The sequence below is a fragment of the Stegostoma tigrinum genome, chromosome 9 (genome assembly GCF_030684315.1).
Source record: "Stegostoma tigrinum isolate sSteTig4 chromosome 9, sSteTig4.hap1, whole genome shotgun sequence".
Lineage (NCBI taxonomy): Eukaryota > Metazoa > Chordata > Chondrichthyes > Orectolobiformes > Stegostomatidae > Stegostoma > Stegostoma tigrinum.
The window spans coordinates 80,204,398-80,226,593 of NC_081362.1; the positions used below are offsets into that span (position 1 = coordinate 80,204,398).

Below are 22,196 nucleotides of genomic sequence, written 5' to 3' on the forward strand. Positions count from 1 at the left end.
ACTTTTTGTTGTTGTTAAAGAGTTACAAATGCCTGAAAAGTAGTGTCAAAACTTCCACTAACCAGTGATGATACAGTAGATAAACTACCAAAAGGTATTCATTAATATCTTGCACTTACACTGTAATAAAAGATATCTATTGCTGATATTTAAAGGGTGTCACAGGGGCTCACTGGTTAGCAATGCTGCCTCTGAACACCAGGGACCCAGGTTTGATTCCACCCTTGCATAACTGTGTGGAGTTTGTACATACTCATTTCTGTGTGGGTTTCCTCCCACATTCCAAAGATGTGCAAGCGAGCTGGATTAGCCAGGGATGCAGGGTTACAGGGAAAGAGCAGGAGTGTGGGTCTGGGTGGGATGCTTTTTGTGGAGGGTCAGTGTGAACCCGAAAGCCGAATGACTTGCTTCCACACTAGGGATTCTGTGAAGTTTAAAATAATGTAAATTTAGATTAAATGTTACAACTACTGTTCGAGAGGACCTGGCTAATAGTCATGGTTGTGGATTGGGGATAGTGGGATTCAGTAGGAAACTAGAAAACAGACCACTCACCGGAGGTAGTTGGTTCTTATAAAGCATTTGTTCCTAGGGAAGAACAACATATACTTGAAACAATTCAGTTCTTAACATCTCAAATTCGAGAATGTGCTGGTAAAGGATTAGAGATACATACCCTTATCCCCCATCGCAGTTCTTTCCTATCTTTTTCTCCAGGAGCTTTGAAAGTTTCCCAGTTTTGCTTATATTCAAAATACCTTAAAGTACAATTGCAAATACAAGTCTTCCATTTAGATGTCTGTGTTCCTAACAATTGTGACTCTGACTTCACACTAAGTACTCTGTACTTTACAAGCACAAATTTTAACATAATACAGTAATTCAGCTTAATTACTTACATTCAGACAAGTCTTAAGGTATATTTATGAAGGAAAAACTAAAGGGATAGAGTTTTGGGAACATGATAAAACTGGAAGCATTCAATGAACCACTAAAATATGTCAGGGGAAATAAAGATAGTTTTGAGAAATATTTTGCCATGATCCCTACTTAAATGGCAATGGATGTTAGAACAAATAAATGCTGAACATGGTAGACATGTCAGCATCTGGAAATGGGAAACATTACAGCATTAATTTTGATTAGTCTTATTAATGTCACAAACAGAGTTAAGAACTGATTAGTCAAACAGGTGATTGAAATAATGAAAGAATGCAATGTGAAAGTTAAAAGGACATTAAAGTAACAAGAGCATGAAATGGATGAAGATGCACAAAAATCTTTAGTGAAAATGAATAAAATCTAATATGAGAAACAGCAGAAGACTGATAAGTCTGTTCAATGCAAATGTCATTTCTTCTCCCAAACTGTGCTTGAAAATATCTCTTCTGTCTCATATCTACATCAATCAACTTCAAGAAAATTATAGTTAAAGATAAACAAAATCTCTGAGGACAGAAGGCAACAGAATGTCTATCAAAAAGCTTCTGTTCCAAATTCTGGCTCAAGCTTGAATAATATCAGAGCTTAAGGATGAAGAGCAGAGACAAAGTTATTTGATCGAACCAAAACAAGTAATGTCAGGATGACTTGTGAATTAAACAGACGTCAAAAAGTAGCCACTTGGTCTGACAAACATGGAATTGGATGACTACCTGGCTCACATACAAAATAATATGGGATTGTAGGCATGGTTTGAGAAAATACAAGCAAGTGCTTTTATTACAAGGGGGAAGTGTCAGGAAAGAGCAGAAAGGACTCAGTGTGATGGAATAAAGATCAAAAATATCAAAGAGGGAATGGCAACTCTAGGAGTGGGGAGGATGAATGAAAAGAAAGGATAATCATGTGTCCTGAAAGATAACCTAAAAATTGCAGAGAATAGTGGAATGGCAGACAAAATCATAGCAACACATGTATTAATGTTAAGTGTAAGATTACATTGTAATCTTTTGTACAAATTATATTGCAGGCTTTGAAAAAAAAGGAAATAATTAACAATCCAACACTTACTTTGCTACAGGATCACTTTTCTTTATGTTTCTTGTGTGAGGATGATCCATTAATGGTCTAATAACTGCAACAGCATTCATTTAAAAAGGATTTAGTGTATATTCTGTACTATTTTGATTAAGCAAAGTTATGTTTCTATTTTGTCTCATCACATTCGGATAACATATTAACAGACTTACAGTTTCTCATGGAGGCAGTAAACAATGGCCAGTTAAGCTAGCTAATACAGAAGAATAACTTTGCTCAGGAATAGAGAGTCCTCCTCCATTTTGAGTAGTGTTATATGATCATTTATGCCCATCCCATGGCCTTGTTGCAAGGGGAATGGGGTATAAAAGTAATGAACCCTGCTTACAACTGTACAGGGCAGTGGTCTGGCACATACGGAATGCTGTTTGCAGTTTTAATCTCTCTTTTAATGATGGATGTATTTATACTGGAGATGGTTCAGTGAAGGTTCAAGTAGGCTGATTCCTAAGATTGAGACAGTTTTGTGAAGAAGGTTGGAACCATATTCATTTAAATTTAGAAGAATCAGAGCTGATGTTATTTAAATAAGATTAAGGAGTATTTTACAGTAGGCAGAGACAGTGTTTCCTCTCAGGAAATGTAAAACTATGGGAACTATAGTTCCAAATTAAGGAGCCTCCCAATTATGACCGATCGGCAGGAATTTCTTTTCTCAGTATTATTAGTATTTAGAATATTCTGAACCAGACAGCATTGAACACTGAGTTGATTATATTCAAACTGAATGAAGATTTTGATATAAAACAACACGGTGGGGTGGGTGGGGGAGTAAGTGTGGGACAAATAAAAAAGCAGAGTTAAAGTCACAGTCAGAACTTACTGTACAACAGAACAGTCCTCTCTCCACCTATCTTCTCCTCTATCCATCTTGGAACTGACTCCCCCTCTCCCAATTTATTTCAGAACCCCCTTCCCCTCCCCCATTTCTAAAGAAGGGTCTAGGCCTGAAACGTCAGCCTTCCTGCTCCTATGGTGCTGCTTGACCTGCTGTGTTCGTCCAGCTCTACACCTTGTTGTCTCTGATTCTTCAGCATCTGCAGTTCCTATTATCTCAGTCCCAATGGGCTAAATGGTTTTTTTCCTATCCTTGTTTCTTTGTGCTCACTCTGACAGGCATGTTTTCCTCTAATTTAATATTTCATATAAAATATGACTTTACTGACAATATTGAAGGGAGACAGCTGTAGACTATATTCACTCTTGGAGAGGGGCGTGAAACTACATGTTTTGTTTGCATACAAGTACTATTACAATGTGCACTATTTTAATAGGTTGATTTACCATGAAGTTGAGAGGGCCATATTTAGTGTGCATACTGTGTTAGGAGTCTGAATCAAGAAAGTGGCAGTACAAAGCTTAATTTAGTAAAATCTAATGTAGTCTCTGGATTTTAGTATTGCTTAGAAACAGAAATAGGCGCAGGAGTGGGTCATTCAACCCTCTAAGTCTGCACCACAATTCAATTTGATCATGGCTGATCTCACAATCTCGGTATTGCATTCCTGCTTTCTCGCCATACCCCTCAATCCCTTTTAGTCATAATGGCCACATCTAGCTCCCTCTTGAATATATCTAATGAATTAGCCCCAACAGTTTCCTGTGGGAGAGAATTCCACAGGCCCACAACGCTGAGTAAAGAAATCTTTCCTCATCTCAGTCCTTTGCTTTAAAATAGAAATTAGCATGTTTCCTTGGACATTAGGTCCTTGTACAAAATATTTCATGAATTCTTAAATTATTGAAAGATACAGCAAAGACAAAATGATAATACTCACATGACTTTGGTTGGTTTGAAACAGAACTATAACCCTCATTTCCTCCGGGCCCACAGTTCCACTGCAAAGAAAAATACATTTCTGAATATGTTGCCTTGTTTGTAAAATTGGAACAAACGTTCAGAGAAGTTGCTTGCTCTGGCTCATAATTCTTGTACAATCTGTAGTTTGACTCAATGCCCTTGAGGGCAACCAGAGTTGGTCAATACCCTGTCCACATCCCAAAAAGCAAGTCATTCTGTAAAGAGCAGTTATACCTAAGTTTAATTCCATGCATGTATCCTAACTGGAGGATTATTTGTTCATTCTATTTGAATATTTCAATCTTTAGTTTTCATCCTACAAGTTAACCACAAACATACTGGAGTAAGAAACGTCCCTGAGCCAAATTAGTACAGAAACAAGCAAAGGCAGGACATTGTTCAGATTAGTTACCAGATCTCTTGTGAAGAATGGTTGGGCAGAATTTGGTCGTCTTCCAGTTATGCTTCCAGGTCTGTTGCCCAATTCTTCAGTTTGTGTATCAGACTCTGCTTCGTTGCTGAAAGTTTGAAATTTGCTGAATCTTTGTTCCAATTCACTGACTTCATCTTTTCAAAAAGGTTTAACAAAAGATTACAGAACCATTGATAAAGATGTTATATCAAATAGCAAAGCAAACGTTTTCCAGTACTTCTTAGTTCAGGATTAGAATCACCAGATCCAGCTCCTTGAACATATCTCATGAACTGGCCCCAACAGCTTCCTGTGGGAGAGAATTCCACAGATTCACAACTCTGTGTGAAGAAATTCTTCCTCTTCTCAGTCCTTTAAAATAGAGATTAGCATAGTTTCCCTGGACATTAGGTCCTTGTATAAAATATTTCATGAATTCTTACAACATTTGATTCTTTCTGTAATTATATGTTCCACAATGATCGTGGTTAGGTCCACTGCTGTTTGTTAGTCATTTATATAAAACAATCTGGATGAGAATATAGGGAGCATGGTTAGTAAGTTTGTAGATGACACCAAAATTTGTACTATGGTGGACGGAGAAGTTTATCTAAGAGTACACAGGATCTTGATCAGCTGGGCCAATGGGCCGAGAATTGCCAGATGGATTTTAATTTGATAAAATTTGAAGTGTTGCATTGCCTTAAGACAAGTCAGAGCAGGACTTACACAGTTAATGGTAGGGCCCTGTGGAGTGTTTTCGAACAGAGGCCAAGGGGTTCAGATACATAGCTCCTTGAAAGTGGCATCTCAGGTAGATAGAATGGTGAAAGAGATGTTTGGCACACTTGATCACTGCAATGACCAAAAAGTTGGTTTGTCATGTTGTGGCTGTACAGGACATTGGTGGGACAACTTTTGGAGTACTGCATACAGTTCAGGTCACCTTGCTACTGCAAAGGTGTTATTAATTTGGAAAGGGTACAGAAAATTTCACAAGGATGTTACCAGCGTTGGAGGGTTTGTGTTATAAGGAGAGGCTGGGACTTCTTCCCCCCCTGGAGTGTACGTGGTTTAGGAGTGACCTTACAAAGGTCATGAAAGGCATAGGAAAGGTAAATAGCAAAAGATCTTTTTCCCAGGGTAGGGAAGTTCAAAATTAGAGGGCACAGGTTTAAGGTGAGAGGGGAAAGATTTAAAAAAGGACCAGAGGGACAATGTCTTCCACACAGAATGAGCTGCCAGAGGAAGTGGTTCAGGCAGGTACACATAATATTTAAAAGACATTTGAACAGGTACACAGAGATAATGGGAACTGCAGATGCTGGAGGATTCCAAGATAATAAAATGTGAGGCTGGATGAACACAGCAGGCCAAGCAGCATCTCAGGAGCACAAAAGCTGACGTTTCGGGCCTGGACCCTTCATCAGAGAGGGGGATGGGGAGAGGGAACTGGAATAAATAGGGAGAGAGGGGGAGGCGGACCGAAGATGGAGAGTAAAGAAGATAGGTGGAGAGAGTATAGGTGGGGAGGTAGGGAGGGGATAGGTCAGTCCAGGGAAGACGGACAGGTCAAGGAGGTGGGATGAGGTTAGTAGGTAGATGGGGGTGCGGCTTGGGGTGGGAGGAAGGGATGGGTGAGAGGAAGAACCGGTTAGGGAGGCAGAGACAGGTTGGACTGGTTTTGGGATGCAGTGGGTGGGGGGGAAGAGCTGGGCTGGTTGTGTGGTGCAGTGGGGGGAGGGGACGAACTGGGCTGGTTTAGGGATGCAGTAGGGGAAGGGGAGATTTTGAAACTGGTGAAGTCCACATTGATACCATATGGCTGCAGGGTTCCCAAGCGGAATATGAGTTGCTGTTCCTGCAACCTTCGGGTGGCATCATTGTGGCAGTGCAGGAGGCCCATGATGGACATGTCATCAAGAGAATGGGAGGGGGAGTGGAAATGGTTTGCGACTGGGAGGTGCAGTTGTTTGTTGCGAACTGAGCGGAGGTGTTCTGCAAAGCGGTCTCCAAGCCTCCGCTTGGTTTCCCCAATGTAGAGGAAACCACACCGGGTACAGTGGATGCAGTATACCACATTGGCATATGTGCAGGTGAACCTCTGCTTAATGTGGAATGTCATCTTGGGGCCTGGGATAGGGGTGAGGGAGGAGGTGTGGGGGCAAGTGTAGCATTTCCTGCGGTTGCAGGGGAAGGTGCCGGGTGTGGTGGGGTTGGAGGGCAGTGTGGAGCGAACAAGGGAGTCACGGAGAGAGTGGTCTCTCCGGAAAGCAGACAGGGGTGGGGATGGAAAAATGTCTTGGGTGGTGGGGTCAGATTGTAAATGGTGGAAGTGTCGGAGGATGTTGCGTTGTATCCGGAGGTTGGTAGGGTGGTATGTGAGAACGAGGGGGATCCTCTTAGGGCGGTTGTGGTGGGGGCGGGGTGTGAGGATGTGTTGCGGGAAATACGGGAGACGCGGTCAAGGGCGTTCTCGATCACTGTGGGGGGAAAGTTGCGGTCCTTGAAGAACTTGGACATCTGGGATGTGCGGGAGTGGAATGTCTTATCGTGGGGGCGGAGGCGGAGGAATTGGGAATAGGGAATGGAATTTTTGCAGGAGGTTGGGTGGGAGGAGGTGTATTCTAGGTAGCTGTGGGAGTCGGAGGGCTTGAAATGGACATCAGTTACAAGCTGGTTGCCTGAGATGGAGACTGAGAGGTCCAGGAAGGTGAGGGATGTGCTGGAGATGGCCCAGGTGAACTGAAGGTTGGGGTGGAAGGTGTTGGTGAAGTGGATGAACTGTTTGAGCTCCTCTGGGGAGCAAGAGGCGGCGCCGATACAGTCATCAATGTACCGGAGGAAGAGGTGGGGTTTGGGGCCTGTGTAGGTGCGGAACAGGGATTTCCTCTACATTGGGGAAACCAAGCGGAGGCTTGGAGACCGCTATGCAGAAGACCTCCGCTCAGTTCGCAACAAACAACTGCACCTCCCAGTCGCAAACCATTTCCACTCACCCTCCCATTCTCTAGATGACATGTCCATCATGGGCCTCCTGCACTGCCACAATGATGCCAACCGAAGGTTGCAGGAACAGCAACTCATATTCCGCCTGGGAACCCTGCAGCCTAATGGTATCAATGTGGACTTCACCAGTTTCAAAATCTCCCCTTCCCCTACTGCATCCCTAAACCAGCCCAGTTCGTCCCCTCCCCCCACTGCACCACACAACCAGCCCAGCTCTTCCCCCCCACCCACTGCATCCCAAAACCAGTCCAACCTGTCTCTGCCTCCCTAACCGGTTCTTCCTCTCACCCATCCCTTCCTCCCACCCCAAGCCACACCCCCATCTACCTACTAACCTCATCCCACCTCCTTGACCTGTCCGTCTTCCCTGGACTGACCTATCCCCTCCCTACCTCCCCACCTATACTCTCTCCACCTATCTTCTTTACTCTCCATCTTCGGTCCGCCTCCCCCTCTCTCCCTATTTATTCCAGTTCCCTCTCCCCATCCCCCTCTCTGATGAAGGGTCCAGGCCCGAAACGTCAGCTTTTGTGCTCCTGATCTGCTGCTTGGCCTGCTGTGTTCATCCAGCCTCACATTTTATTATCTTGACCAGGTACACATATAGGAGAAGTTTGAGGGATATGGGCAAATGATACTAGTTTAGTTTGGAAAACCTGGTTGGTATGGATGAGTTGTTCAGAAGGATCTGTTTCAATGCTGTATGAATCTGACTATGACTCTGAGTTGACATTTGCTTCACTAATAGCTCTTCCAACAGCATCTTCCGAGCCGGTGACCTCTACCACCACCTGCAAATTCCCTTCCAAGTTATACACCATCCTGAGTTGGAACTATATTGCTGTTTCTTCACTGTTGCTGGGTCAAAATCCTGGAACTCCCTTCCAAATAGTGGGTGTCCCTAAGCCACAAGGATTTCAGCAGCTCCCAACTTGAGCTCAGCAGCACCTTTTCTAGGGCAATTAGGGATGAGCAATAATTACTGACCAAGCAATATTCACCCACATTCCACGAACAAATCTTAGAAATAAAACCATTAGGAAGGGGGTTTTCAGAAGGAAATCTGCTGGCCTTAGCCGCAAGCCATAGCAATGTAGGTGAATCTTAGCTGCTTCTGAAACGGCCTATCAAACTATCAAATCAGTACAGTGGCAATTAGGGATGGCTGCATCCCATGAAAGACTAAATAAATATAAATTGACACCCTCCTCTGCTGTTTCTTTGTATAAAGCCTCATAATTCCTTTGTTACATTGGAAAAAAAGGAACATTTGCAGCATGCCTTTTTGTACCATGAAGTTTCACTATCTACCATCAGACATGAAAAAAATGCATTGGCAATTCAGAAACAAAAGGTGGTTATATACAAGATTGGTTCACAAAAAAACTACTGTCCACTCAGTTTTCATTTCAAGAGAGCTCATGATTTTGTCTGGAATCTTAAATATTGAATTAAGGACCCCTACCTCCTCTCCACCACCAACCGTGCCCCTCCCAACCCCTGAATAAAAATTTTTCACCACATCTACCCGATCCAACTCAATGTTAATGACCACTCTCAAGTCACTTCCAAGACTTCTTTTTAATAAAGAACATAAAAGCCCCTTCTGTTCAATCTTTTCCAATAGCTGTAATCTTAATTCTGATATCATCCCTATAAATCCTTTTCAAAATGTCTGTTGCTTCTACGTCTATTTTATAGGGAGGCTAGAATAGTGCACAATGCTACATGTGGCCTGATCAAGGTCCTATACAAGTTCAAAAAAAATCTGAATTCCGCTCCCTTAGAAATAAGTCCTATGTTTTTGTTACAGATAGTGGGAACCGCTAATGCTGGAGAATGAGATAACTAGATGCAGAACTGGATGAACACAGTAGGCCGAGCAGCATCAGAGGAGGAGGAAAGCTGACATTTCAGGTTTGGACTCTTCTTCAGAAAATGAAGAATTTTCCTGATATCCCCTCTAAACCTTCAGTCTTAACCTAAAAGCTATGCCCCCAGTCATTGATCACTCCATGAAGGGTAAAGGACTCTTGCTATCTACCATGTCTATGTCCCTCAATCTTATACAGCTCAATCATGTGTTCCGCCCTCTTCCCCTCCCTCCCAATCTCATCCGCTGCATGGAAAATCCCAGATCCCAGCTCAGGAAAAATTCTGGTCAATCTCCTCTGCAGCCTCTCTAGCGTTCACATCCCCCCTGTAATGGGGGTTCTAGAGCTGCACATAACACTGTAGCTGCAGCCTAACCAATTTTTTTAAAGACAGTTTCAGCATAGAGTTTAAGAGCAGGGAGGCTATGTTTTAGCAAAAACAAGCAGCTATCCCGTATAACAAAGTGTGGAGCTGGATGAACACAGCAGGCCAAGCAGCATCTTAGGAGCACAAAAGCGGACGTTTTGAGCCTAGACCCTTCATCGGAAGTGGGGGAGGGGGAAGAGGGTTCTGAAATAAATAGGGAGAGATGGGGAGGTGGATTAAAGATGGATAGAGGAGAATATAGGTGGAGAGGAGACAGACAAGTTAAAGGGGTGGGGATGGAGCCAGTAGAGGAGAGTGTAGGTGGGGATAGGTCAGTCCGGGGAGGACGGACAGGTCAAGGGGGCGGGATGAGGTTAGTGGGTAGGAAATGAAGGTGCGGCTTCAGGTGGGAGGAGGGGATAGGTGAGAGGAAGAACAGATTAGGGAGGCGGGGACGAGCTGGGCCAGTTTTGGGATGCAGTGGGAAGAGGGGAGATTTTGAAGCTTGTGAAATCCACATTGATACCATTGGGCTGCAGGGTTTCCAAGCGGAATATGAGTTGCTGTTCCTGCAACTTTTGGGTGGCATCGTTGTGGCAGTGCAGGAGGCCCAGGATGGACATGTCTATGGAATGGGGGGGTGGGGGTGGGGGTGGGGGGGAAAGGGGTGGAAGAGTTGAAATGGTTCACGACTGGGAGATGCAGTTGTTTATTGCGAACCGAGCATAGTGTTCTGCAAAGCAGTCCCCAAGCCTCTGCTTGGTTTCCCCGATGTACAGGAGGCTACAACAAGTACAGCGGACGCAGCATATCACATTGGCAGGTGTGCAGGTGAACATCTGCTTGATATGGAAAGTCTTCTTGGGGCCTGGGATGGGGGTGAGGGAGGTGTTGTGGGTGGCAAGTGTAGCACTTCCTGCAGTTGCAGGGGAAAGTGCTAGGTGTGGTGGGGTTGGAGGGGAATGTGGACCGGACAAGGGGGTCACGGAGAGAGTGGTCCCTCCGGAAAGCAGATAAGGGTGGGGATGGAAAAATGTCTTTGGTGTGGGGTCGGATTGCAGATGGCGGAAGGGTTGGAGGATGATGCATTGGATCCAGAGGTTGGTATGGGAGGATGAGGGGGATTGTCTTTTGGTGGTTATTGTGGGGATGAGGTGTGAGGGATGAGTTGCAGAAAATGCGGGAGACACGATCGCGGGCATTCTCGACCACTGCGGGGGGGGGGACACGGAGACGAGGTGGGAGGTGTTGTGATCCTTGAAGAACAAGGACATCTGAGATGTATGGGAGTGGAATGCCTCATCCTGGGAGCAGATGCGGTGGAGGTGAAGGAATTGGGAATAGGGGATGGAATTTTATGCCTTCTTAATCACTTTCTCCACCTGTCCTGATATCTTAAGGAAGCTGTGTACACACAAAAGGTTCCTGTGATCTTCTGTGCTTCCGGGTCATACCTTTCAAGTATTCATGTGTCTTGGATCTCTTTGCTATTCTACTTGATTCAACTTCCAAAGAGAATTTTTTTCTTGTCCTGCAAAGTTGCATTGCCTTTCATTTATGAATGTTGAATATTCATTTGGCACATAACTACATAGTCTGAAAGTTTACTGCTGCAATTTCACGTTGTATTCTTTCTCTGTCTTATTAATTCCTTCAGGATGGTATCATCTGCAAATCCTAGCGGAGCTATTCATTCCTAATTCCAAAATCAATATAATTATTTTTCAATTTTCTTGACTGACATCAGCATAGCTGGCAAGGCTGACATTTATTGCTCATCTGAGATTGCCTCTGAACTTAGTAGCTTGCAAAGCCATTTCAGATGCAGTGAAGAGTCAACTACATTACTATGAACTTAAGTGAAAGGTCAGCCAGACTAAGTAAGGATGGCAGATTTTCTTCCTTAAAACATGTTACAAAATAATGAATAACTGAGATCTGAGCAATGATTCTTGTGGAACACTGCTTCTTTAATCTTAAGAAACAGCTTTTTACCCCAAAATCTCTATTATTTTTCAACCACTACAATGTCCATTCGGACTCCACAAGCCCTAAACTCTGTCATAAGATTATTGAGGGGCCTTATCAAAGGCTTTTTGACAATCTGACTACACACCTACTCCTTCTAATATCAATTCAAAGAATTTTGTTTTAGTTAAAAATGACTTCTTTCTCCTCTTGGAATCGAAGGATATTTTGATTTGCTTTTACTGTAACTTCTGATACCTTTCATGTCATTAATGTTAAGCGGATTGGTGCACAGTTTACAGGTTGTTGTTTCCTTTCTTTATGTAAAGGAATCTTAACTGTGATCCTCTGGCAATACCTAATCTTTTACAGAACATGAGCATGTATGACTTTTGCTTTTACAGAGCATGTATACACACATGCGTATAGTTCTCTTGACAAACATTAAAACAGCAATACTTCCTACTCCATCAGTTGTAGTACTGCCAATGTTTTACCCTAGATGTACACTAATTCCAGGAAAACTGGAGGTTGAAGCTGTGGTAGAGTGCGCAAAGTGCTGCATCTAAACAGGGGGTGCTGATGCTAGGTAGCTAAAATTGAACGCAATTGTAGAAACATAGAAGATGGAAATAGGAATAGGCCATTCTGCCCTTTAAGCCTGCTGCACTATTCAACATGGTCATGGTTGATCATTCAACTCAGTATCCTATTCCTGCTTTCTCCCTATATCTTTTGAGTCCTTTAGTCCCAAGAACTATATGACTTCATTTTATCTATATCTATTTCATTGTCTTGAAAAAAAAAATCCATCGGTTCAATATCCAAATTATGTCATCTCAGATGGGGCCGTAGCAAGAATGTGTTACTGGTCAAACTTGTGACCGTTTGATTATGAAACATGAGTTCCTGTCTCAGTTTTTAAAATTTTTCCATTAAAAATATCAAAGCAAGCATATTCTTCTATATCACCAAATTACCCTGTATACTCAATAAAAATTAAAAATTGATAGAAAAGACAAACAAATCTACAAGCCCGCTTCTAAACTCTAGTTCTTACCAAAATTTCTGGTGGTTTGCTGAAATCTGTTGTTAACGTATAGTTAGATTTGTTTCCGTTGAGACTGCTATACTGGCCAACAATATCTGCATTAGATAATGCAGCACTTCTTATGTTATCCATTGCAAACAGGAGATTTTGGTTGAAAGAATTGGTTGAATTATCGATGGTCTGATCTCGTGGATTGTCCTTTCTCCTCTTCAAAATATCAGTCTCAGTCAGATGATCTAACAAGATGGTCTTTTCTTCAACATCACCCAAGATCTGGGACTTTCTATAATCTAAAGTGGATTTTACAGACTCGTCTTGACTTGACTGGTCAAAGCAAAACAAAGAAGATGGTTTCTCCTTATCATCACTGCCTTTTATCAGCGAGTGACCATGATTTGATTTCTGCATGACTGCTAGTTTTCTACCGTGCTCTTCGACAACTAACAATTCAAGAACAAGACTGTCTACTGGTCAGCAGATGGAGAAGCTTAATAACTCTTTCAGGAAAGGAATAGAGTTAAGCAGCTTAGGGCTCAATAGTTTTAAGGAATATTTAATTAGTGCAGTGCCAATACCTGAACAGAAACAAATCTCATTTCAGCAAATCTGCCTAATGAAATGTGCCATACTTCAGAAACAAGAACTAGCTTATAAAATACACTGCAAGAAGTGACAAATAACTAATGCATTATATTTACCAGAGTCAGTCTCACTGATGACTGATTCATCACAAACATGCATTTGTCCATTCTTCTTCCTGCAATACACAGATAAGTAAGCTTTCCAAATACCTTATGAAAGTATAGTGGTCTTCATATTTAAATCAATGCAATACACAAACTGGCACTACTGGATACTGGGTACAAAAATAAGAAACAAGATCAGCCGTGAACATTACATTGCTTTCTGTCCAAATACAATACATGTCACGCCAAATTAAAATATTTACATTTTGATGCATTTGCTATTAATAGCTAGATATTTACATTTTTAACAGTATTTCTCCCACTTTCCAGATTTAAAGTTAACCACATTAGTAATGACCAGGAGAAAGAAGTTGAATTCCATATTGTACATTGCATTGAAGCATTATTCATAAATGAGGCATTGGATGTGGAAGGGAAGAACAGCAGGTATTATTAAATATCATTAAAGCATTTTCGTACATGGTATTGTTAATTTTAGGATTTCATGCTCAGTTGCCTAATATAGACAGTCGAGAGTTTGTTAGTAATTTTCTGATCGTTTATTAACCTTGTTAAGCAATAGCAATTTAGATATGATTCATTAGTTAATTAGATTGAAAAAAATTATACAATTGGGGATGGTTCACTAATATGAAAGGACTAACAGATTGAAACATTCCACTTGACAATCTCATTAAAGTGGTGGGGGCAGCATCCTACTCTAGAGTCAAGCCGTTGAGGAACTCTTCTCTCGGTCTTCCTCCTCTCAATATATTCCATCTTCCATCTGCCTGAACTCCTCAACAAGAATTTCCCTCTGCCCTGAACAATTATTCTTATACATTTCCAGAGTCAAATTATTTTCTTTGTGTCAATCAATTATCTGAAAACTTTAGCCCAGTGGCCCTGGGACTGTTACTCATGCTGATGTTTGATGGTCATTGACCCTTTGCCTGCCTTCATCTGAGGGTTGGTTTTAATTCCTTCAAAGAAGAAATACCTTTTTTGAAAATAACAGATTGATAATAGGGTGCATTTGGTGCCAAAAAACTGTTGATGCTAGTTCAATGCGCATTGTGACCGATTTTAAAAAGTACTGCTAGAATAGCTTTTAAATGAAATATCATGCTACATGGTAAATACTAGGAAAATTCATTTTTTAAAAAGGACCCCGATATTCAACAATATTTAGAACTTTTATATCCATTTAAACTATAAATAAATAATTTGGAATACTGTAGTCATTTACAGAGTTTGATGCGGAGCTTTTCTTGAACATGTACATCAATTGTTTGCAAACCCAATGAGTTGCAGCCACAGATTGTGTCGTGTGGGAAATTAGTTACTGCTTAATTTGTAATCAAGTTTAGCCTTGAATAAGTTCAATGTCTCCAGTTGCCACTGGTCTATGGGGAGCAGAATTCAAAGAAACAATAGGTCTAGCAGAGCATGACGTGGTTTTGACCAGGATTACATGTAAAGAATGGCCAGAGAGTTATACAGTGACTGTGGAGCTGAGGTAACTCACATTTACAGAAGTGACACAATCAGCCTGTTTAGGCATTCAACAGGACCACAATTGTTCTGCCATCCTACTCCCTACATCTACCTTTGTCTTATAACCCTTAATACAGGTACTCTTTGATAACAGAAGTGTTCAATCAATCTCAGGTTTATAAGTTACAATTGATTGTCAATTAAAAATCAATAGTCATTTGCAGATGAGCGTTCTAAACTTCTGCCTAATTTTACTCTTTAAAATGTCTGCACTTATTTTTGGATATGGTCCTTAATCCTAAATTTTCAAAACCAATGGAAATTGCATAGATAAAAATGCTTTGTTCCTCTTATTATCTTGAATAATATTGATCAAATCACTACCTACCTTTTAAATTCGAGGTATGCTGAGAGTCTTGACAATATTTTGGCAAATGTTCATTGCACTCTCTCAAAGGTCAATAGATCCTACCTAAAGTGTGGTATGAAGAACTGCCCACAGTACACAGGTGTGGTAATGAGAGAATTTCTACAGCTACTGCATTGATTTGTACTCCTTGCACTTTAATTCTTTGGATTTAAAGGCCAGAATTCCATTCGGCTTTGGATTCATTTTCTGTACCTATTCATGAAAATCCAATCATTTATATAGTTGGAGACCTTTATCTCTACCTCTAGTCTTTGTGGATTCCATTTAAAAGGTATACTGTTGCAGTCCAAACATGATCTTACACATGCATATACGGAAATACATCACCAATTAATTTATTAACATCTTTCCACAACTTTACGTTCAGTCTATCCTGCTTACAATGCTGCCCATCTTTGTCTCATCAGCAAATTGGGCTATGTGGCTTTCTGTCCCAAAATCTAAATCATTAATAAATGCTGGAAATAGTTAAGGCCCAAAACACAAATCTGTATGACATACCAATGGTCACATCATAATTGAAAGGCCGTGGCAAAAATAACTTGCTGCTACAGTTGAAGCACGCCAGTATATTGGAAGTTCTCAGCAGCTTCAGTTGTGATTGATATGATTTCAACCAGAGTTTGTGTTATCAGCTCCAGTATCATAGTTGTGGAGAGTAAACCACTGCCTGTTAATTGTTGCAAGCCATGCAGAAAAAGCCTTACTACCCTGCAAATTATCAGAAGTCCATGGTCACAGGCAGGGTCAGAAAGAAGAAATCCCTCGCCCTCAAATAAGAATCAGACTGAAGTCAAAATATGGTAAAAACATAACTATGTTAACAAAACACATTTGAGCATTTCATCTACTGCTTAGAAAAATCAAAATCCTGACAAGTTTCACATTTGTGTCACAACTGTTTAATCGGAGAGTTGAAAACATTTCAGCTTTAGAAATGAAACATTAGAAGCTTCTGGTTTTATTCAGACTATTTGACATGGAAATGTACAGTGGTTCCAATATATTTCAGAGCTCTACTTACATTGTATTGCACTCAAATTCTACAAGTGAAATTGGTGTACTTAAGACAATATGAAAGTTACCATAGAAATTCAGGATTCTAAAAGTTATTTCAACACTTCATCTGAGCTGAAACAGCTGGTAATACAGTCTATTTCTGATCAAAAGAGTTTCTGCTCTCAACCTAACCAAAATTAAGCAATCTAAATACAGTAAAATTTGAATTACTAAACAGCCCATAAACGAAATGCTTCACTATTGAAATCTCAGATGTCTATCTTCCAGGCACTGTCACCCAACTAAGATGCCAATCTCACTAGTCTGAAGTGATTGTAAAATAACTGGCTGATGGCTAAAGTAAAGTTTTCCCTTTGTGTTTATAGAGAGGATAATCAAAAATTAGAAATGTCCTAAAGCTGCACACAATACAGTATCACAGTATTCATTAAGACATGTTTTTGTTTGGTTTCTATTACAACAAGTTATACTTTGTTTTAAAAGAATTTGCAATCCCTGAACACCGTGCATTCCAGATAATTTGAATTTTACTGGAATATAGCAAATACTTAATTTAGTGCTACTTTTCTTTAAAAAGTCATTTAAAGACAAGATAGAGTTATACAGAACATTCAGGTTTCACTAATTTTCCCTCCCAAAAGCACATTTTCAATTCATGTAAAAGCTAGTTTTCATTTCTCATACCGTAATACTTTTCTCCGGATAACTGGTTTTCTCTTGCTTTCACAGGGCGCTTCAGGGCTGCTTGTGCTGATCTCAGACTGCACTTGACTGTCATAACTCTCCCGATTTGGAATGTTCTGAAGAAACAGCCTAGTTGGTGCTGATGTACATCTAAATGGATTTGAGGCTACTGAGAATCTGCTATATGCATCACAGTGATGAAATTCATTAGGATGACCATAAAAATGACCACCAATCCCGATTCTATGTGATGACTGCAACTGGGAAAGAAGAATACATGAATTAAAAAACAGGTTGTTTATACACTATTTCATCTACAAATACACAGCAATTGAGTATTAGTCTAGGCCTCAGGGTACAACCGAAACTGTCTACCTGAATCTTCTTGATGTTGGTAGGTTCATAGTTATTCTTCCAATATTTAACTTTTCCCATATAATGAAATTGTTGATGAGCAAAATAAAGTTTTGCCACTTCATTAAGGTCAGTTAAGAATGAAGGTTTTTGAGTAGATTTGTAGCTTGGGTTATGGATTTTGTGGTTTCCCGCCTGGTATTTAAACTCTGATGTCTATTGAGCTGCGTTACCTCACTTACGCTTTTCCTTCTCAGGAGTGTATACATAGGCTGTAGTTCTATGTGTTTGCTGACAGCCTTCTTAGTGGAGAACCAGGCCTTTAAAAACTCCTGTGCTCGATTCTGCGTGGCCTGTTGCACAATCCTGGTGCTGTCCCAATCAAAATGGTGGTTTTTTTTCTTGTCCATGTGGATGGAGATGAGTATCGGTCCTGCCCTTCTGTTGCCAGTTGATGTTAGTGTACTCTTGGAGCTAATTTTCTTCCTGTCTACCCATGGTAATGTTTGTCGCAGTCTTTGCAGAGGATCTTGGTATATTCGCAACGTAATATACCAAGATCCCCTGCAAAGGCTGCGACAAACATTACATTGGTACATTACATTTTGCCACGTAGGCAAGTGGCACTCCATCCACAGCGTCAAACATTCATTCCCACTGATGCATTGGCTATGTGTATTATATATATTATGCAATATAATCTACCACAATCCCCTGCAAAGACTGCGACAAACATTACATTAGACAAACAGGAAGAAAATTAGCCATAAGAGTATACGAACATCAACTAGCAACAAAAAGACACGACCAATACTCACTACGTAATATACAAATCTCCTGCAAAGTGGTGTTAGGACGGTGTTAAAAATTTTGATCCAGCAACATTGAAGAGACAGTGATACAGTTCCAAGGCAAGATGACATGTCACTTGGAGGGGAATTTGCAGGTGGTAGGGCTTCCATACATGTGTTACTCCAGTCCTTCTAAGTGGTAGACACTGCTGGTTTGGAAGGTACTGTCAAGGGAGCCCATTGAATTACTTGCAGTGTACCCACAACATAATACACATTGCTACCAATGCATCGGTGGGAATGAATGTTTGATGCTGTGGATGGAGTGCCAAACAAGTGAGCCATTTTGCCTACATGGCATACAGTTTTGAACATTGTTCGCAATTTGAGAGTATTCCAAAACATTCCTGGCTTGTGCTTTGTAGATGGCAGACAGGCTTCGGGGAGTCAGTTACTTATCTAAGAATTTTCCACTCAGATGGAGAGTTACTGTTCTCAGATTTCCCAGTCTCTGACCTGTTGTTGCAGGGAGGAAGTTATTACTTAGTAATTTTTACTTCATAGCTGTTACTAAAGATACCTTTCCATTATTTTTCTGTTAATCAAGGGGCAGCTGAAGGGGTGGTAACCGGCCAGATTAGATTTTTAATCTGCTTTCTGTGGAAGGACATACATTAGTAATGTTCCAAATTTTTAGGTAGATGACAACTTTGTAGCTGCATTGCAGCAGTCTAGGTAGAACTGTGGCTTCTCGTAGAGCACAAGTTTTATTATCGCTCGTCGCAGGGGAGCCAGCAACACAATGGTAATGTCACTGGACTAGTAAACCAGAACGCTAGGCTAATGTTATGGAGACATGGATTTGAATCCACTAGGGCAGACGGTGAGATCTGAATTCAATAAAAATCTAGAATAAAAAATAAACCCAATGGTATCTAACTACCATTGATTGTTGTAAAACTCCACTTGGTTCATTAATGACTCAGAGGCAAGGAAATTGGTCTTGCTTACTTGCTCCGGCCTACATGGAATATCAAATCCACAGCAATATAATAGCTACTTAATTGCCTGTTGGATAATTTAAGATGGGGAACAGACGCTGGCCTAGCAACTGACATCCACATCCCATGAACGAATTTTAAAAAAACCCGATGTAACATCCAGCGTCTCAAGTCAATTCTTGATATCATGTAAAGTTAATCAAGTTAACCAAAGATTAGTATCAGTAATGTTTAGGAGGCAGAAATAGATAATCCACTCAGCACTTCTAGGTGAAGATGGAAGCAAAACATCTGCGGTGAATTTTTAAAAAAAATAGATGTTCTGGGTTTCCCCATTATTGGGGAAGGGGATATTTGTGGACCCTGCTCTTCCAGTTAGTTGTTAGTACTGCAGAGCTTTGAACTGATCTGTTTGTTGGCTTTGGGGCTGTTTAGCTCTGCATACATAATGTTGGAAATGCATCACTGAAATTCTTGTTTTATGGAGTTTCATCAAGTTTAGCTCCTCTGCTGTTTCATCAAGTCCCTCCTGTATTGTTACTCCTCTAAGCTTTACATATTTATATATTTTCATGGAAACCTTTGCTTAATATTGCTTTATAAGTCTGAGTATTGATGAAAACAAAGAAGGGCATGCTGTCAATGCATTTTATCTTGTGCTAATTAGGCCAGAATTGAAAAGAGTACCGAATAAAGAAAAGGGAACAACAACTTAAAATGCATGAGAAAAGGATGCAGATTTTTGGCAAGTGTACTTTGAACGGTTGAAATGTTGTCGCCAAGAACGTACTGGGGCAAAGCTATTCGTCAAGCTTTTGTTCAAATACAAACCAGGCAAGTAATTTCTGATTGGGTGAAGGCTTGCCATGGAAAAATACACATTTACAAATTATTCATTTCAAACAAATTTTAAAATAATTTAAGACAAATATGGGAAACAATCGTTTTCTGGTCCTTTTCCATGGTAACACTTCAACCACTCAGAATCCACGTACCAACCAATCAGCACCCTTTGTCATGTAGTATGAAAATTTGCTGCTCCCTTTAAAGTCTTTTTTATTCTTCTGACTCTGTCTTGATTAGTGCAAGATGAAAAATTTGACAACATCTCTTTTCACCGATTCTCAAAATTTGTATTGCCGGAATCTATTCAGAAAGATTTCAACTTACTACATTTTTAAAAAAAATTCACTCTACACTTTCAACAAAATTAAAACAGTATGTTTGCTATTGATATTCAGCAAGTTACCTTATGTTTACTCCAATGATTATATTTAAAATCTTTATTTTTAACCTATTCTTATAAATTTAATATTCAAATAGCCAGCCTAAATTCTTTTGTAAACATTGAGCTGCATCCTGTATCTGCACTGTTTTCTCTACAATGGCACAGCAAGCAAAATGATACCAACCTGATTCTCTTTTTCTGAGGTCAACTCATGTTGAATTGTATTTTGTGGTGCTGCAAAGTGATGTTGATGTAAGGAATCATTTCTCACCTGTGAAGCTGAATAGCAAATTGGGATCAAAAATATTTTTAAAATGAGAAATCTGCACTCTCCAATCTTAAGTATTTAATGCATTTGAATAGATACCAAGAATTTATTCAGACAGAGCATTTTAAATGAATTCATTCAGATATGTATACAGGGATACACATATGCATCATTTTTGCATATTTTGTGAAATACAAACATAACCCTGCAAATTATGAGTTGTGTAACATATAATTAAAAAACAAAGTCTATTGGTGCAAAACATTAGGATAATTAACTGAATCCACCTTCAGTTTTGCTCATTTCTCAGGAACCTTTATCCTCGTATCTCAGCATGCCTTCCACACAGATTTGATAAGCTACAGATCCTACATATCCCTAAATCCACGATACCCAAATAATTACTGATTGATACTTCATTTATGCAATATATTTTTATGTTGTTTAATTTAAACCAATATTGATTCAGAAGAAAAGCTGTGTTGTAGAGATGAATAATTTCATAGTGTGTTTTAGGAGTTTAACATCAAATAATTCAATCCACAAAAGGTGAATGGAAATCCCTGATGCAAAGCATAGAGGTCTCAATCAATCACCATCGAAAACATTGCCAATGTTTGTCTAATAAGGTGAGAGAGAGAGAGACGGAAAAACATTAAATAATAATGTCTTTAAATAAACTAAATTAAGTAATCATGTACTAAATAAAGAGGTTCCCTTCTGAGTTTCATGGTGGCAACCCTTTCAAGTCAAGTGGGTCCCAGAATCAAAAGGATTGTTTTGACAGTAAAGTTATTTAACATAAATCTCTATCCGGAACATCCCAGACATATGTTGCCATGGGGCCAGATCGCAGGAGTTTCTTTTTGTTTTTAGGTTTACCTGGGTGTTTTGCAGTTAGATTATGGGTCTGGGAACTGCTTTGAAAAGTTGACAGAATTTGCCAGGAGCTGTAAACCAGTAACAAAACAGCTGTCAAAAAGCAGGAGTGCTTTCTGACTTTGGAATCACTGAGAAAGCAGTGGGGGGCCATCCTTGAGCTGGATGTCCACAATTATGAATGATTAAAAAAAAGCAAATGATCACCTAGCCAGACGTTACCGGCTCAGATGTACAACACAGAAACAGACCCTTCAGTCCAACTTGTCTATGCTGACCAGATATTCTAAATTTAATCTAGTCCCATTTGCCATCATTTGTCCCATATCCCTCCAAACCCTTCCTATTCATATATCTATCCAGATAACTTATAAAAGTTGTAGTTGTACACAGCAAGGCCTCACTCAGGTGCATTCATACGACCTTCAGCTCATACTGAATTTATGTCGGTGTAAACATAATATTCAGCCAATTCAAGAAACAACCAAAGAATGATCACTGCCACTGTTTTTTTTATTGATAATCTGTGAACAAATCCTACATCCAGTGATAACAATGTGTGGGGCTGGATGAACACAGCAGGCCAAGCAGCATCTTAGGAGCATAAAGCCCCACACGTTATCACTGGATGTAGGATTTGTTCACAGATTGTCAATAAAAAACCAGTGGCAGTGATCTATTCTTTGGTTGTTTCTTGAATTGGCTGAGTGTTGTGTTTACACCAGCATAAATTCAGTATGAGCTGAAGGTCTTATGAGTGCACCTGAGTGAGGCCTTGCTTCTTGATTGTCATATAATATGTTAGAGCCCAATATATACCTCAGGTTGATCATTAT

General features: G+C 40.3%; 1 protein-coding gene across 2 annotated transcripts in view; it reads right to left on the minus strand.

Moving 5' to 3' along the window:
• Positions 1-22,196, minus strand: part of hyls1 (HYLS1 centriolar and ciliogenesis associated) — a 30,612-nt gene that overhangs the window by 858 nt on the left and 7,558 nt on the right. For both annotated transcript variants that reach the window (XM_048535827.2, XM_048535829.2), the window contains exons 4-11: positions 20,398-20,492; positions 16,840-17,099; positions 13,221-13,279; positions 4,254-4,408; positions 3,819-3,879; positions 2,014-2,077; positions 677-758; positions 556-588 (exon numbers count right to left, since the gene is read on the minus strand). In XM_048535827.2, coding sequence (XP_048391784.1) covers positions 556-588; positions 677-758; positions 2,014-2,077; positions 3,819-3,879; positions 4,254-4,408; positions 13,221-13,279; positions 16,840-17,099; positions 20,398-20,492 — 809 coding nt within the window. The remainder of the gene's footprint in view (positions 1-555; positions 589-676; positions 759-2,013; positions 2,078-3,818; positions 3,880-4,253; positions 4,409-13,220; positions 13,280-16,839; positions 17,100-20,397; positions 20,493-22,196) is intronic.